This window comes from Ammospiza nelsoni, chromosome 16, assembly GCF_027579445.1.
Source record: "Ammospiza nelsoni isolate bAmmNel1 chromosome 16, bAmmNel1.pri, whole genome shotgun sequence".
Taxonomy (NCBI): domain Eukaryota; kingdom Metazoa; phylum Chordata; class Aves; order Passeriformes; family Passerellidae; genus Ammospiza; species Ammospiza nelsoni.
In genome coordinates, this window is record NC_080648.1 from 1597303 (window position 1) to 1613155 (window position 15853).

Genomic DNA, 15853 nt, shown 5'->3' on the forward strand with positions numbered 1-15853 from the left:
AAGAGCAGTCAGTGAGTGCACAGAAACAACCAAAGCAGCTTTGCAAGACACTGAGAATGCAGAGCTTCAGGGCAGGGCACCAATGTGAGAACACTGCCATTGGCAGAGGCACCAGCTACAGGTGAGTGCACACAGAGACACCAAAATATCCCCAAGGTTTTGTCTTCCCTGCCTGTCTTTCCACTCTTCCTATGGTGCAGGAAAAGCAGCGCGGACAGGCCCAGGAGGGGATTCTCCCCTGCACTCTGCTCTCCTGAAATCCCACCTGGAGCAGGGATCACAGCTCTGTGTCCCCAAGACAAGGACATGGAACTGTTGGAGCACGTCCAGAGGAGGCCCTGGAGCTGCTGGAGGGACCAGAGCAGCTCCCCCTGGAACCAGGCTGGAAGGGCTGGGAATGTTTAGCCTGGAGAAGGGAAGGTTCTGTGGGGGCCTCAGGGCCCCTGCCAGTGTCAGGAAGGGCTGCAGGAAAGTTCCTCTGCATCAGGAACTGCAGGGCCAGGACAGGGGGAATGCTTCCCTGCCACAGGGCAGCGTTAGATGGGATACTGGAGAGAAATTCTTCCCTGTGGAAAAGTCACTGCTCGGTCTGTTCCTTATTTCAAAGACCTGCAATTTTGCTTTCCACAAAACTTCCCTGAACCTGAGATGTTGAATAACTCAATTTTCATGAGTAACATACACCCCTTGGCCAAGCATGAAAAAAATCTTTCAAACCAGGAGATGACGACCTTTTTAATTTTCCACTTTATCTCATGACAGCCCACTTTAGGCTTCAAACAGTCCTGACAAATCAAAGGAACTACTGTTATTTTTTAGAGCATGAAGAAAGTATATTCATACAGTCCTCCACTGCACACTGAATTTCACATGGCCTTCATAAAAATGAACAGCAGCAGACAGCAGAAACTAATACATGCGAGTCTACTCATTTATTGATTTATTCTACATTATTTAGGTAACTATAACATATGTCTAGTGGCCCTGTCCTTTGTGTCTGTGCTTTAGACCTGATCCTATTATGTTAATTAGGGTAAATATTTCACTTGACATCTCTTTTGGATGTAGCAATTTAAACATGTGAACTTCTGCTAGCAGTAAAAATCTCAAGAATAGATTTGATGTCAGACAACATGCAGGACGAAGTTTAAGACACATTAAGGCCTGAAATAGCTGCATATCCCTATTTTATATTAAAAGACAGAGATTTGTTTTAGAAAATTTCTGAAATAGGTACTAAAGCCTTTCCACTTTCTGAAGAAAAATGAATTTGACATCTATTGGTAGACTTTTCAAAGGAAAATATGACAGCCATCCCTTATGACGCTACAGAGTCTTTACAGTTTAACCAAAATGGTGAAAAAGAGCTGTTGTTGATTAGAGGGAACAGCTGAAGGTTTGGTTGAATTTCAATAATAAATTCAAACAATTAAAATTCACAGGGATTTCAAAGGTCTGTGTATAAATATCACTTTGTGTGAAATGAAACCCAAATGTGGGATGTCAACTCTCTAAATGTGATCAACATCAGATACAAATCAGTCACTTAGATCAGGAAACATGCCACAGTTACCACTCTGTCACTGAAAACAATTCCATCTAACTCTTCTTCCATTTTTCCTGCATTCTCATAGGTGTAACATTGGTCAGGACAGTGAGCAAAAACTACTACTCTTTACAAAAAAAGATTTTGACTTCTTCAAGACAAGCAAAGCCATCTTTTAAAAAGAATTGAATTTAGTATCCCGAGTTGGAAGGGACCCACAAGGATCATCAACTCCAACTCCTGGCCCTGCACAGAATGACCCCAGAAATCCCTCCATGTGCCTGAGAGTGGTACTCCAGTTCCTTTAATGTGCCTGCAGCCCAACACAGCATTGATTTCAAGCAGCTGGGATTAAGTTCCTGGGTAAATCTGGACAGATGTTCTCTGCACACCACAGCACCTTCAAGGAAGGCTGAACATGGGAACAACTCCCAGTATTTACACTGGGGACAAGCAACAGAAGTTGTAAAGATGTATTTTGGTATATACAAATGTGGTGTAAACAAGTGTCACCTTACAAACCTTCCAACATTTTCTTAGGCAGAAATACATAAAATGAAAGATCTGTCCAATTCTCTATCAGCCCGGAGGTATAAAAGCAAACAAAATTTTAATTGAAGATCAGACTTGCAAATGAAGGGTCTGGAGAGTCATTTCTAGGAGGAGCAGCTGATTTGGAGTTATAGGATTTAGCTTTCAGGTTTTGCAAGGCCTCTTCCACCCTCAGTGCTCAGAACTGTCCTGGCATTCCTGTGCCCAGGCTGCTCACACACTGCAGGGTGAGGCTGTGCCAGGGGCACACAGAACACACTGAGCACTCACCCAGGCTGATTTCCCACTCTGCAAACAATGTCCATACTTTTCCCTTTCCAAGAATCATATGAATCACTGCCCCTAGCAGCAAGAACCCAGAGATACAATTTCTTCCAAAAACTTATTGAAAAAAACCACAACTTTACCAGATTACAACCTAGATATTCTGTATATCCACTATTGCTGCTCTGCATTTTTGTGAAAAAATTCACTGAGCAAGTACAAAAACAGATTTCATATGTGAACATATCAACACACGCTGACACTTGTGGGTGTCAGAAGAGGTTGTGAAAGGAGGAGCCAGGGTTGGACAACACAATAAAAATCCACAAGTGATTTTGCTCTCAGGTCAGCAACGAGAGTGGACAAACTAGATGCACTCATCTAAGCAGAAACTCAGAACAACACTAAAATGTAAGAGTTCCTAAACTAAAATACCTCTTCAGTAGCAGTTTCTGTATGAAAAAGGAGTTCAGACCAAAGCTTGCAGACACACAACTTTTGTGACAGCTCAGCTCCAATTCCAGCACAAATCCTTTGGGCTACACCAGCCCGACCGTGTTAACGTGGAACAACACTGGCATCCAGTGGCCAACACAATCAATCACAGAAGGGGTTCAGCACCCTGCTGCCCCTCCCTGCAGCAGGAAGCAGCAGAGGCTCTCTGAGGGACAGTGGGATGCAGGGATGTCCCCAAGGGGAGTCCCTGCTCGTGCCCTGGCCTTACCTGGCAGCGCAGTGATGAAGTCCCGCTGTAACATGGGCTTCAGGTAGGAGTTAATATGTCCATGCTGATAGTGACACATCCGGGAAATGAGGTGTTCCACAAATTCCACTTGATCTGATTCAGACCACTGGTCAAAGTATTTTATACACAAGTCTTTTTCCTTTTCGTAATTTCCTTCCGATGGTCTTTTTCTTGAGACAATCACAGATGAAGTTCCATTACTTATCTGGGGTTGGAAAAGGAACATTATTTATATGTTAGTGTACATTTAAATATTGATATTTATATACTTAAATACATATAAATACCAATATTGAAATATTGGTATTCATATATAAGCTACAGGAACAGCTTAATAAAATCTCTCTCAAGGAAGAACATGTAAGAAGATGCAAAGAAATAATCAAAACTTAATTTTAAAACACATTCTTCAAGAAATGAGTTACATCAGATGAATTTCAAAGACTTTTTGAAGTCTTTCATAGCCTTTGCTCCCAAAATTACTACTTACAGTGAAAATCTTGAATTCCTCCCTTACACTTTTTACCACTTAAACCCCAAGGATGTAATTGTTTTTAGAACTACCTTTCCCAGCTCAAAGCAGTGGTTTCTAGGCACATTGCAGATTGTCTCCACAAATGTTCTGCTCAGATTCTGGCAGTTAAAATAAGAATTTGAGACCCTCATGTCAGTGTTGCACTGGTTGTCCTCAAATAAAAACTGAGAATCAAAGGCTTGGTTTGTTTTTGCTCCTGTCAATGTTTGGGACATGCACATGAACACCTCATTAAAATCCCAGGAGCTTCAGCTCCACATCAGAACACCCCAGCAGGAGCCACTGCTAATTACTGAGCACAGCTCAGAGTGATGCCCCCTCCTCTGAGCCCCTCAGGAGCCAAGGGGCTGCTGGGGAGCAACTGGAGCTCCAGAATATCCCCAAACTTCTTCAAAGCAGACGTTGTGAGTCCTTGCCATGTTGAACTTCTCATTCTAAACAACAGTCACATGCTCAGAAATATAAATTAACTTTATTCCCAAGGTTGCTTTGACAGAGCATTGTCCTTCCAAGGTCAGCACAAACTATAAAATCTGAGCAAAAATGATAATTTCTTGAGGATTATCCACTGGCACCATCCTTCACTTGAAGGCTGAGCTAATTTTAGGAGGATACAGCCAACTACATCCAAGGATGATTATGCAGACCAAGATTTGGCCATTTCTCAAAAGCAGGAACATACAAAATCCTGGCACCTCTCCTTCTACATCCATGTTAGTCCTACCTGCCACAAGGTATTTTTCTTTGGAGACTCATCTTCATTCTGATCCTCCATTACTGACGTGTTCTGGAAAAAAAGAACAAATATTACTTCAGCTTCTTACTCTGTGACAATTTCTTGCTCTACAAGCATTACAAAAAAGCAAACCAATTGAACAAATAAAATTCATTTTCCCAGTGAATGGAATTCTCAAAGACTTCTGGCCACAAAACCTGAGTCTTATAAATAAATTCCCCTTTTAACTGACATGTTTATCAATTCCATTTACTGTAAAGATAACTCCCCAACCCCGCTTCAATTTCCTTTGACAGGTTTTCATGCAGCCTTTCAACGCTTTTCTCACTGGGAAATAAATTCACTTTCATCCTACTCAAGCCAAAGCAATTAAACCTGTCAATGTACTCAACCAGCACTTTCTGCCAAAGTTAAATTGCATACAGCTAGGCAAAAAAAAAAAAAAAAAAGAAAAAAATCACTATACACTACTTACATGCAACAGAATATGCTTTTTTCCCAGCTCTAGGAATAGGGATCATTCTCTGCAGAACATCTCTGCAATTCACTGCCCAGGCTGTGCCTACAACCCTTGGCAGTCACCCCTGCCTTTATTGCATGCTCTGCCCAAACCAGAATTGATCCTTACTATTGCTTCCCTCCCTTTCCTTCACCAATGAAAGATGGAAGCATTTCCACAAAGCTGCAGCTGTAAACGTTTCTCTGAGCTCACCCCTGTCTCTTTTCTGTCCCTGTTGTTGATGAGCTGTTCCCTTTTGCTGCCCATGGTACACCACCACCACCTCTCCTCCCTGCTCCCAAATCCCTCATTCCCAGGCAGTTCCAGCTTCCCCCAGCCCTGCCCTCCCCATCCCCATGCCCAGGGCACTGGCAGAGGGTTAGCAGGACAAACTGAGTGTCCTCAAACACCTGCAATTATTTCAGCCTTCTTCTCTTCTGTCTCAACAGGAACAAGGAGCTCAGCTAAAACATCCAATGGAGTAAGTCACACAATTCCCTTACTCCTACCATCTTGGATTATGGATAACTCCTTAGAAACTGCATCCACCCCCACTCAAAACACAATTCCATCTCAAAAGCATTCATCTCCTCCTCTTTCCTCCACAAGGATGTGCTGCACAAACCAGAGAACCCGGAAAATGAGCAGTGTCCTGCCCACAGCAACCCTCCCTCCCCTGCCCTGTGCCTTGGCTCAAGCCTACCCCGGGCCCTCTCTGAAGGAGAGGAAAACACATGGCACATGGGCTGAGGATGGCAGGATAAAACTGTGCCCACAGGTGATGGAAAGACTCAAGTGCCTGCTCATGACACACAACAGTGACATGTACAAACCCAGGAGGTGGCTGGAGGGAAATCCAGAAAGGAATAAAAGGCAGGAGATGTTTCGGGTGTCTCTACAAAAACATGGATTTTAGTGTTTCTGGACAGCCACAGAACAGACAGCCACACCTTCCATGGTTTTTGCAGTCACAGTCTCTGCAGGGCCATCCCAGTTATTCACAAGTCCCAACCAGCCCCTCTCACTGGGGCACAAAGCAGTGCAAGGGCTGATCCTCCCCAGGAGGGAACTCACAGCAGCCCCTCACTGACTGGGACCAGCCAGCCCACACCAGTTACACCATCCTGGAAAGCAAACATGCCACCAGGGAACTATGCAGGGTGTCTTTGATTTGATTTTATTTCAATATGAATATGTAAAAACACTCATTAGAGTGATTATATGTTGTTAACTGTGCATCCAATTAGTGTGTCCTTAAATGAGTAAGGAACATCTCGTGTCCTTTGGCAGCTGAAGGCTGAATAAACCCATGGATCCTGGCAGCTACAAACAAGAACACTGAGAATATCAAACAGGTGGCTTTGGTCAGCAAATTCAGCAGAAATCTCACATTTTATCCATCTATGTCCTAACTTTCCTTCAGCAGGCTATGGTGGGACTCTGCCATTGCATTTCTCCCTTTATCAGAAAATATCTCAGAGATCTTTGCCAGCTTTCCCAGGGATGGAGACCAAGAACTGCCTCCTAAACATGATGTCATTCTATGAACATCCAATAGAACTACAGCACAGCACACTGTGACACAGAGTGCAGGGACACAAATGTCACCAAAACCATCAGATTTCCACATCAGCAGACTGTAAAGTGAGTTTCCCTCTGTGCTGTGCCCTACTCAATTCCACTGAACTGGGAAAGACCTGGGCAGCAGGCTGTGGGAGAGGCTACAGCCTTGGAATCTCACAGGACCACAGAACCATTAAGGCTGGAAAAACCACAGGGACCACTGAGCCCAGGCTGTGCCCTATGCCCACCTTGTCCCCTGCCCAGAGCACAGAGTGCCACCTCCAGGTGTTCCTGGGACACCTCCAGGGATGGGGACTCCAAATGCACTGCTCCCAGAGACACTCGTGTCCTGTCACCATGTGAGCCATGAGTGTGGGGGCAGATAACTCAGCTTGTATTTTAGGCTGGAAATGAACATGGTATTCAGATATTTCACCAGGAAGTTGACAGCTGCATTCATTTAATGGCATCTACTACTACATCTACTCTTTTCCCACCCTGACTCATTCCACACTTTCTTACTGAATTTTAGAGCTTTTAAATCCTTCATCCTTTCCCTTTCTGCTCCCAAATACATATCTTGTTTTCCCTATTATATCTTCTTTTCCTAATAAACTTGCTCTGCTTCTCTTAAAACACTTCATTTTGGGGTCATTCCCGCATCACACCCATCCCAATTCAGACTCCAATCTCTCTCTCCAACACTTAAGCCTACTAACTGGAGAGCAGGAGGTGATGGGTGGGTCCTGCCCTGCTGGCTGGAAGAAGCAATCAGACAGCTCTGATCTGCCCTGTCCATTCCCAGCACTTGGCAGAAGAAGGATTTCAGAATTCCTGACAGATGGTGTCACCAGTCCTTGTGCAAGAACACCAATAGGCATCTCCAAGGGCAGCTCTTCCCTTCCCTCAGTGGCACCTCTGCTCACCCCACCCAGCTCCACACACAGCTGCTTTCCCACGTGGCTTTGAAGTGCCATCACCACGGAATTCACCCCAATTCCCCCAGCTCCGCTGCTCAACAGCTCCCAGGCCTGATGGAAGCACTGACATCTCATCCCAGTGACCCCAGCAAGGCTGAGCTGCCCTGCAGACATTCTCCAAGTGTGATTCTGACCTCCACAAGAGCCTTGCAGCTTCTCACAGGGCAAGAGCTTCTAAATATTGTCAATTCATCTTGTTTATAGGTTCATTTCTTCCAGGAATTCTTGTGAAGTTGCTCATGGCTCTTGCAAAAGTAGAATGATTATTTCCAACCAGCTGTCATTCCTTAATTAGTCAGCCTGGAGTAAGTGCTCTCCATCCCTACTGGGAACAGCAGTGACAGCCAGGAGATAACAATGGGTCCAAGCTGGGATGGTTTGTTGCTGCCTCACAGTTGTTGAAACCCAAATGAATTGAGTTACACTGAGCAAAGCCCCAGCCTCTATTTCCACTGACTGTAACCAGAAATGGCAGTAAAATTCACACATTGCTTCACAAGCTGGGCAAGTTTAAAAGCTCATTTCCTGGAGATTTGTATCCCACATTTCTTGCTTAGTCCCACAGAAACTTCAGGCTTTCCTTAGTCTTTCTGCTCCACAATACTTTAATTTTATGGGATTTCTATGGGGTGCAGAAAACTGTGGCAAAAACAGGTTTACAAGTTACTTGGAGAGAAAGAGGCTCTGACGAGCCTGATTACATCAAGCTAATTCCTTTTGGAGATTACAAAAAGCTTCTGAAACAGAAAGAACTATGAATGATCCCCAAAGGCAAAGATACTGTAGGTATTCCATAACTCCACAAATCACAGTTTCAATTAAGATCCTTGGATACCAACAGCATCTGATGTCTCCAGTACAGCAGTTGCACAGATCTGAGGATGTGAGGGGCAAAAGCACTCAGTGTTTTCCTGCAGGTGAGTGGCACTGCAAGGCTCCCCTCCCTCAGAAGGAGCAGGAAAAGCTGCACCTTTTCCAGCAGAAATCCATCAAACCTGGAGAGGCTGCTCCAGATTTCCAGCAGGCTGCTCTCAGCCTGGGTTGCACTGGGTTCTGGGAGTTGGGAGTGCCTTGAGTCACTCAATTGCCTGGGCAGGAGAACAGCCAGGTGCAGCTTTGTTCTGCAGCCACTGAGAGCTCCAGTACGGGAGAGCAATCATGGAAGTGATAGCAGGAAATCCTGGGAACTGGGGCAGAACACACAAGTTTCAGCACTGAGCAAGGCTCACAGCACTGCTAAGTTTCTCTGATGATAATAAAGCTTTCCCTGACAAATAAAAGATTCACAGGATACAGAGGATGGATGGACAAAACAAGACAACAGCTCTGTTGCCCTGAAAAAAAGAAGAGAGTCTTATATTTGAGCTTTAATGAAAGGGAAAGGAAGCAAGAACTTCTATGTCTCATTGCCCTTGAAACTACAGCAGTAATTCCCATCCCAGTTAAAGACCCAGCTAAGTCTTCAACAGTCTAACTTTTCACAAGGTTCTCACTCTCTGGAAAAAACCACCAGGAAATTTCAGGTAAACTTACAAAATAAGCAAAACCAATTAAAACAATTCAGCTGAACAGGTTCTGAACGCCTTTAACAAACCACATCTGATTTTGAAGAAGCTAAAGAACCAACACAAAATAACAAATACATACTTGGATACCTCAGAATCAAACTCTGCAGGTGGAGTACACAGCACTGCAGCTTCAATGCCCTCCTGAAGCCAGCTCTGCCCCACAGGGACTGTGGAGGTCCCACACACATTTCCCAGGGCAAGAGAGGAATCTGCCATCCTCTGGGACAGCTGGAGCCAGCAGCAAGGGACAAAGCTGGGCTGCCATCTGCACCAGCCAGAAGTGATGAGCACATACCCCTCATGGCTTCCTGCTTTTAATAGAGCCAGAAACTGCCAAAGGCTTCAGGGCATTTCCAAATGGAATGAGCATCTCCACGGGGAGAAATGGGCAGTATTTGCTGACCCAGGAACCTGTTAAACAATGGTTACTAACAACATCTTCATATTTGATCAGGGATTAGAGGGGATTTTCCTCTTCTAACTATGGAGAGGCTCTCAGTAAAAACGTTCTGGAGCACAAATATGAAATTAAGTTGGAGAACCCCTAACCTAGACTGCACAAGATGGGAATGAACCTCTCTCACAGCAAGGACCAAATCCCTCCCTTCTCACCCTCCTCAAAATCTGCCTGTGAAGAAACGTAAAAGTCCTCATGTCCCCAAGTTCCATTGGCCTCCTTGGCCCCCAGGGACAGCTGGCTGTCCACCAAACATGAAGGTTTACACTGCTGACCATAGCCATGTCTATATTTGGTGCCTGTTTTAGTAATTGCTTGTTTCAGCTTAAACTAAACTGTTTATGTAAGCACTGGGGAGCTGCACGAATTAGGCTGAACATGCTTCAATTCTTACCTAGCTTGCTGCTCTCCCAGTTGCCAGGTTTTATTTTAGTGCAGCTATTGCTGGAAGTTCAGACAAAAATATACTTAAAATACTTAAAGAGTCTACCAAGAGCCAACAGCTGAAGGCAAAATTAGAAAAAAACCCTCGGAACCAAAAATAGGGCATTAATTTTTATTTGGCCTCTGACTAACCACCAAAAAGTCAAAAGGAAGACATGCTGAATTCAGCACCACAGTTCCCCAGTTTGTGTTTCAAGCTGCTACAAACTAAAGTTTGACCACAAGTTACAGATGGTAAGTTTTTAGAAGATACCTAATGCTCTTCCATACCCCAGTTTGACACCTCTCAAGGGTTTGCTTTGCAGGAGGTTTTGGCCAGAGCAATAAGTCTCCCAAAACTAGAATTGCTTGCTCTTGCCTCTGCTCAAAGAAGGAAAACCTCAAGCCATCCCTCACCTACATGTTCCAGAACAGTCATTTCTGCAGGTTCCAAAGACCACAAGCAGTCACTAAGGAGATCACTCTGCTTAATCACCACTGCTTTGATGACTGACAATTAATACCACTATGTTAACTTTCCTTTGAGAGTATCAGTCTTCACCTTAAACTTATTATGAATTAACTCACTGATCTTGTGTGTGTGTGTATATACTTCTATAAAACACATAAAACTGTGTATCTCTGAGTGTTCAGAATTTCTAAATTCACATGAAACTAATAAAATCATGTAAATCATCTCTCTCCATGCTCAGTCACCTCTCCCTTCAGCTCCTGGAAGGCCAGAATGAGATCTCCTTGGAGCCTGCCCTTGTCCAGGCTGAACAATCCCAATTTCCTCAGCCTTTCCTCATAGGAGAAGTGCTCCATCCCTCTGATGACCCTGGTGGCCCTCACAAGTCAGGTCAGTGGGGGCAGCACCCAGAGTCACAGCACATAACTTCTTTTGAAACTGAAATTACACATGAAAATGCTCAGCAGCTCAGGATTACTTTTCTGATCCAATTCCATGAAACACTCAGCAAGGACTCCAACTGCACCATGAGCCTTTGGTGATGGCACATCCTTTTACAGGCAGCTCTGTGCCCAAACTGCAGCCTGAGCCTGCCTGGCAGGGCAGGATTTAATCCTTACCCCAGCCTGTGAAGGGCCACAGATGATGGAGAACTGTAGCAGGAAAGTCATTCTGGGGCTTTTACAACTTCTGAAATAACATATCACATGTTCTCAGAAAGATTTACATCAAAAATATTCACTGACTGACTTAATGACTTAGTTAGTTCAGTGTAGGTTGTCATAAGAAACAAAACAATTGCACTTCTGTCCAAGTTCAGAGCTATTTTCCAGCACGCCTCCATTTCCACACAGCAGGCTGATGTCACCAGAAAAACAATGTAATTACTGCAATCCCAAGAGACATCCAGTGGGGGTTTGATTTGGTTTGGTTGGGTTTTAAATTTGCAGTAACTGGCTGGGTCTTAAGGGCAGCCTTACCTCAACAGGTATTGCAGGATCCCATTAACAACACCTTCCTTGCAAGAACTGTTTCAAAGACACCCTAAACTCTCATTTAATGTTCTGAGTGTCTGGAGTAAAGAGTCAGTAACCCAAACCTGCCTGTACCCATGCTATAAAACCACGGTGTATTTACAAGGACAATGAGCAGGGAATTGTGTAATTGTAGCAATTTGATGACTCATCCCTGCACCACTCCAGCACCAAAGCACGGCCTGCAAAACTGCACATGGTGCAAACCCTGATGCTGGATGGAAACCAGAGCCCAAACACAGAAAAACCACTGTGTGTCCACCTGCCCTCAGACACAGAGCACCTGTGATGCAGGAGAAATGGCAAAAACAGCTGGCACTTCAGCCAGGGCTGGGGGTTAAGGTGCCCACAAGCTCAGCTTGTGCTGCCAGGGGGAAATTTTCAATTAATAATAACCATCATCATCATCATCTCCCAGCTTGCACAAGAGCAGCCAGCAATAAGAGGAGCTTCAGTCAAGGCTCTCTGCAAAGCCTCACCTGAGGCTCATCCAGAGGAAAACTGGATTCATTTTCCCACCCAACAGGAGCTTTAATTGCACCTTCAGCTCAGAGTGGTGTTTGTTTTCCAGGTGTCTCAGTTCATTCCTTTCACTGCCCAGTCACTCAGCTTTCCTTGGCAGGCACCGATGTGTGCAGGAACCCCAATCCATTCCTGCCACAGCAGCAAATCTCAACACTCAAATGTGAATCAAAGCAGCCATCAAGCTTATCACTGATATCACTGATAACACTTGCAGTCACTTGCCTAAAACATCTCACAATTAACTTTCACTGCCCTACAGGCCAAATACTTCAAAAGACAAATCCCTTCTGCCTGTGAATAACCTTTTCTTAAAAGTACAATGTTTAAACCAGAGACATGGCCCTGACAAACAGGCTGTAGGAAGGTATACAGATGTCAGGAGCAAGGTAGTGATTTGCTTTTTCAATTGATATTTTTAAATAAAGAAGTTACCACAAGTTCTCAGCCACAATTATTAGCAGCAGTTTTGCACTAATGGTTCATCTATTTTCGAGATAAACTTATTTAGGCAGAATCTGCACTTTTAATCTTAATCCATCCCAAAGCAGAACAGTTTTTCCTCTGTACTTTTAAAACTCAGGGCAAACTTCAAACCATGTCCCTTATACAGCAAACTCACTGAAAGTTCTGAAGGAAAAGCAGAGCTTAAGTTTTCAAAGCTTTGACTACACCATGTTACACTCTTGTTCACAACATCTGCACCTGTAACTGTATCAAAAGCTACTCTAATAACTGGATTTTGGTAGGCAGTTAGGAGGATTAGGTATGTCAAGCTTTTGGGATTTTTTAATATATATAATGAAAACATTAAGTCATATTTACTACCTTAGAAACTCTCTCAATGTCTAGTAAAAAACTGATTTGGCTTTTATTTCCTGTATTAAAAAAGCATCCAAAAAAGAAAACTTGAAGGGAAAATACCGGCTTAAGATTATCATCGCTTTTCTTCCTTTTAGAGCAGATGCAAAGAGACCTCTTCAGATCCACTCATCTCGTCATTTACAGGACTTGTAAAAGTAAAACAAACTATTTAAAGTTGCATTCGACTGCTGAGTGCTCAGATTCGCACACCTGACCGAGGGCTGAGCACAGAACAGCAGCTGAATTCCAGCTCCAGGAGCAGCCAAGACACTCCAGAGGCAGCGGCTGCATCCCTGCAGCACCAACTGCTCCACCAGCACTGCTGCTCACAGCTCAGACCCTGCCCAGCCCCTCCTGCAAGCTCTGCCTTTCCCATGGAGCATCCTTCCCAAAGCCAGGGCCTGGATGGACACCTCCACACCACGGCAAGGCAAAATCAAACTCCAAAAGCTCCAGAAGTTGGACCTTTTTCTCTACACCACATTCAGGGGTAAACAAGGCAGAAGACAACACTCTGCCCCACAGAATTAATAAATGTTAACAGTATTCCAGATTCAAGGCAGGATAAGTAACATCTGGGAAGCAAATTTCAGGCTAAGCTAGTAATTAGATCAGTTCAAATTCATCAAAAATAAATTAGCTTCTGTTAAGATTAACTACACATTTGCAACTCGGCTGCCTGGTGCAAAGTTAAAATACTTCAAAGATTATTCCTGGTTTCCCAGAGGGAATTTGGGTTCAGATCTCTCCTGCTGTTTCCATATCAAACTAAAGGGAGTTACCTCAAATTGTCAGCCCAAAGCACAACCCTCAGCATGAGGGGTTTGAAGAGCTGTGAGAGGGAGGGGACACTCAAAGGCCTCAGACACTGCAAAACTTTAAGCAGGTTTTGAACAGGCTTCTATACAAACTTTTACAGGGAAAGCTACACAAAGGTTACTGAAAGCCACTGGACAGTCTGAAATACTAAACCTGCAATAACCCTCAATTATTCATCTTTTGCAAAATAGATGGTATTTGCACACAAAAGAAATACAGAAAAAAGCAGCCACCACAATGAAAATTCAATACAACTGCAGCCAAGAACCAGCGAGCTACCCCAAGGAAGAATCCTGTCCTGCTGGAAGTCCAGTTGTTCCCTCCAGAGATGTAGAGCAGGGTCTTCCAGACTTGGCAGCTCACAGAAATGGATCAATCTTCACAACTCCTCAGGAAATTCTAATCACTCCCTAATTGCCTGAAACACAAGCTTTTTATGCACAGGTTCAGTGTGGGTTTGGAACTGCTGATATCCAAGCAACCCAGAACGTGGAGAAAATCTTATCTCCATGAGGGCTGCAGCCTAACTGCAGCTAAATGAAAAGGCCTTCAGTGATACAAGTTGTAAAAAAATACTCAAATAATTTTTTAAAAATATTCACCCAGCCTTGCCTGGGGATAGGCAGACACTCTGCACTTGAGTGCTGATTCCATCTGGCTTTTCAAAGGCATGTGCAATTGCATAATTTAGATTTCACATGATTTATATAATGGATGGTAAATGTTCCTGACCTGGAAGGTCAGCACCCCTTCTCTCTCTACAACTTCAAGATCCAGTTGATGAATACAGCAGCACCTCACTGTGGGACTCTGCAGAAGAGGATGTGAGAACAGCAGGAACAGTTGCCCCACGTGTCAGGTTCCTGGCTTGGGAAGATTATTTTCAATCCACACCACAGCTTCTTGTGTGAGAGGGATGGCAGAGCTGTGGCACAGGGCAAACCAAAGGCAGGGCCAGCTGACACCTTGTGCACCCCGAGCCCAGCCCTGTGCCCTGGCAGTGCCAGCACAATCCCTGCCCCAGGGCCTGCCAGGATGGCACAGAGGCAGGAAAGCTGCTGGAAAGCTTCTGAACCCAGGGACAGCCCCAGGAGTCCCAGCTCTGTTTCCTGGGGCAGCCCCACAGTCTGCAGGGTCTTTGGGAAGGGTAAATCAGCAAGGCTGAAAGAGGATTTCACAGATACTTCAGGATAACACAAATCAGTTACAGCACTGTTCTTCAAGGGCACAGCTTCACCTCAAACTTCTCAGGAATCCCAAAATCCACTTGGGAACAGTGGAAGACCATCCTGCACCACAGAGCAGTGAGGCTTTGCAAACAGGACCTTTTTGCCACAGAAATATTACACAGAGGAGTAAAAAGCTTACTTTACAGTTCCTCCTTTCTCTGCTGTAGCACTTCCCCCAGCCCTGCCAGATGGGAATTGGTACAATTTGCTCAATCCCCTGCTGTGTCTGCAGCCAGCTGTGCTACCCTGGACTCTGATGCCTCCCTTGATGTACTTGGGTTCTCCTGCCATAAGAAACCAACCACCTATGTAAAGACTCTTCAGTGTGAGTCCTGAAGGCCCACACAACAACTCCAACTCATCAGATGCAAATCACAGAGGCTCAGGGGAAGCTGGGAAGGGGCAGTGTGCTAAGCACCAGGAGTCTCTCACTTGGAGAGGGTAAGTGTCCTGATGAAGACGCAGAGTGGCACCTCCAGTATCAGCAAAGCCATCAACACTGGCACTCACACAGCTGCTGAATCCTCCTCAGCAAGGGACCCACCCTCCTGCCAGGGGGGTCTGATGAGGAGGCTGAGGTGCAAAGACACTGCACAAATGCCATATTTCAATCTTGGTAGGAAATATTTGATTATACATTTCTGCTTCCTAGAAAATTCCTCTGTGAGAAAGAGACAAGACCTGCAAGGAAGAGGACTGTCACACACACCCAGAGCAGATTGCCTTGCATCTCCTCCTCTCCTTGGGCAGATTTCCCTCCTCCATCCCTCCCAGCACGAGCATGGCACTTCCAGAAGGCAGGCAGGGAGCAAGGCACGTTTCCTAACACATTTCTTTCCACCATAACAGGATCAGAGAGAGAAAAAATCCTCTCTTCCACAGGAGGCTGAGAAAGCATCAACACAAGGCTGTGGCTAACAGCATCCTTTCTGCAGACACTTGAGCAGAGCCATCAGCAATAACAGCTCCTGCCCACCACTTGTGAAATCTCTCAGGCTTAGTGGGACTGTGTTGTGCTTTGTGAGGGACACAATTAATGTCTGGC

General features: G+C 44.8%; 1 protein-coding gene across 5 annotated transcripts in view; it reads right to left on the reverse strand.

Annotated features, from left to right (window-relative positions):
• FBXW11 (F-box and WD repeat domain containing 11) overlaps positions 1-15853 on the reverse strand; it is a 56706-nt gene that overhangs the window by 19318 nt on the left and 21535 nt on the right. For all 5 annotated transcript variants that reach the window (XM_059483518.1, XM_059483519.1, XM_059483517.1 and 2 more), the window contains 2 exons: positions 4367-4429; positions 3087-3312 (listed from right to left, as the gene is read on the reverse strand). In XM_059483518.1, the coding sequence (XP_059339501.1) occupies positions 3087-3312; positions 4367-4429 (289 nt within the window). The remainder of the gene's footprint in view (positions 1-3086; positions 3313-4366; positions 4430-15853) is intronic.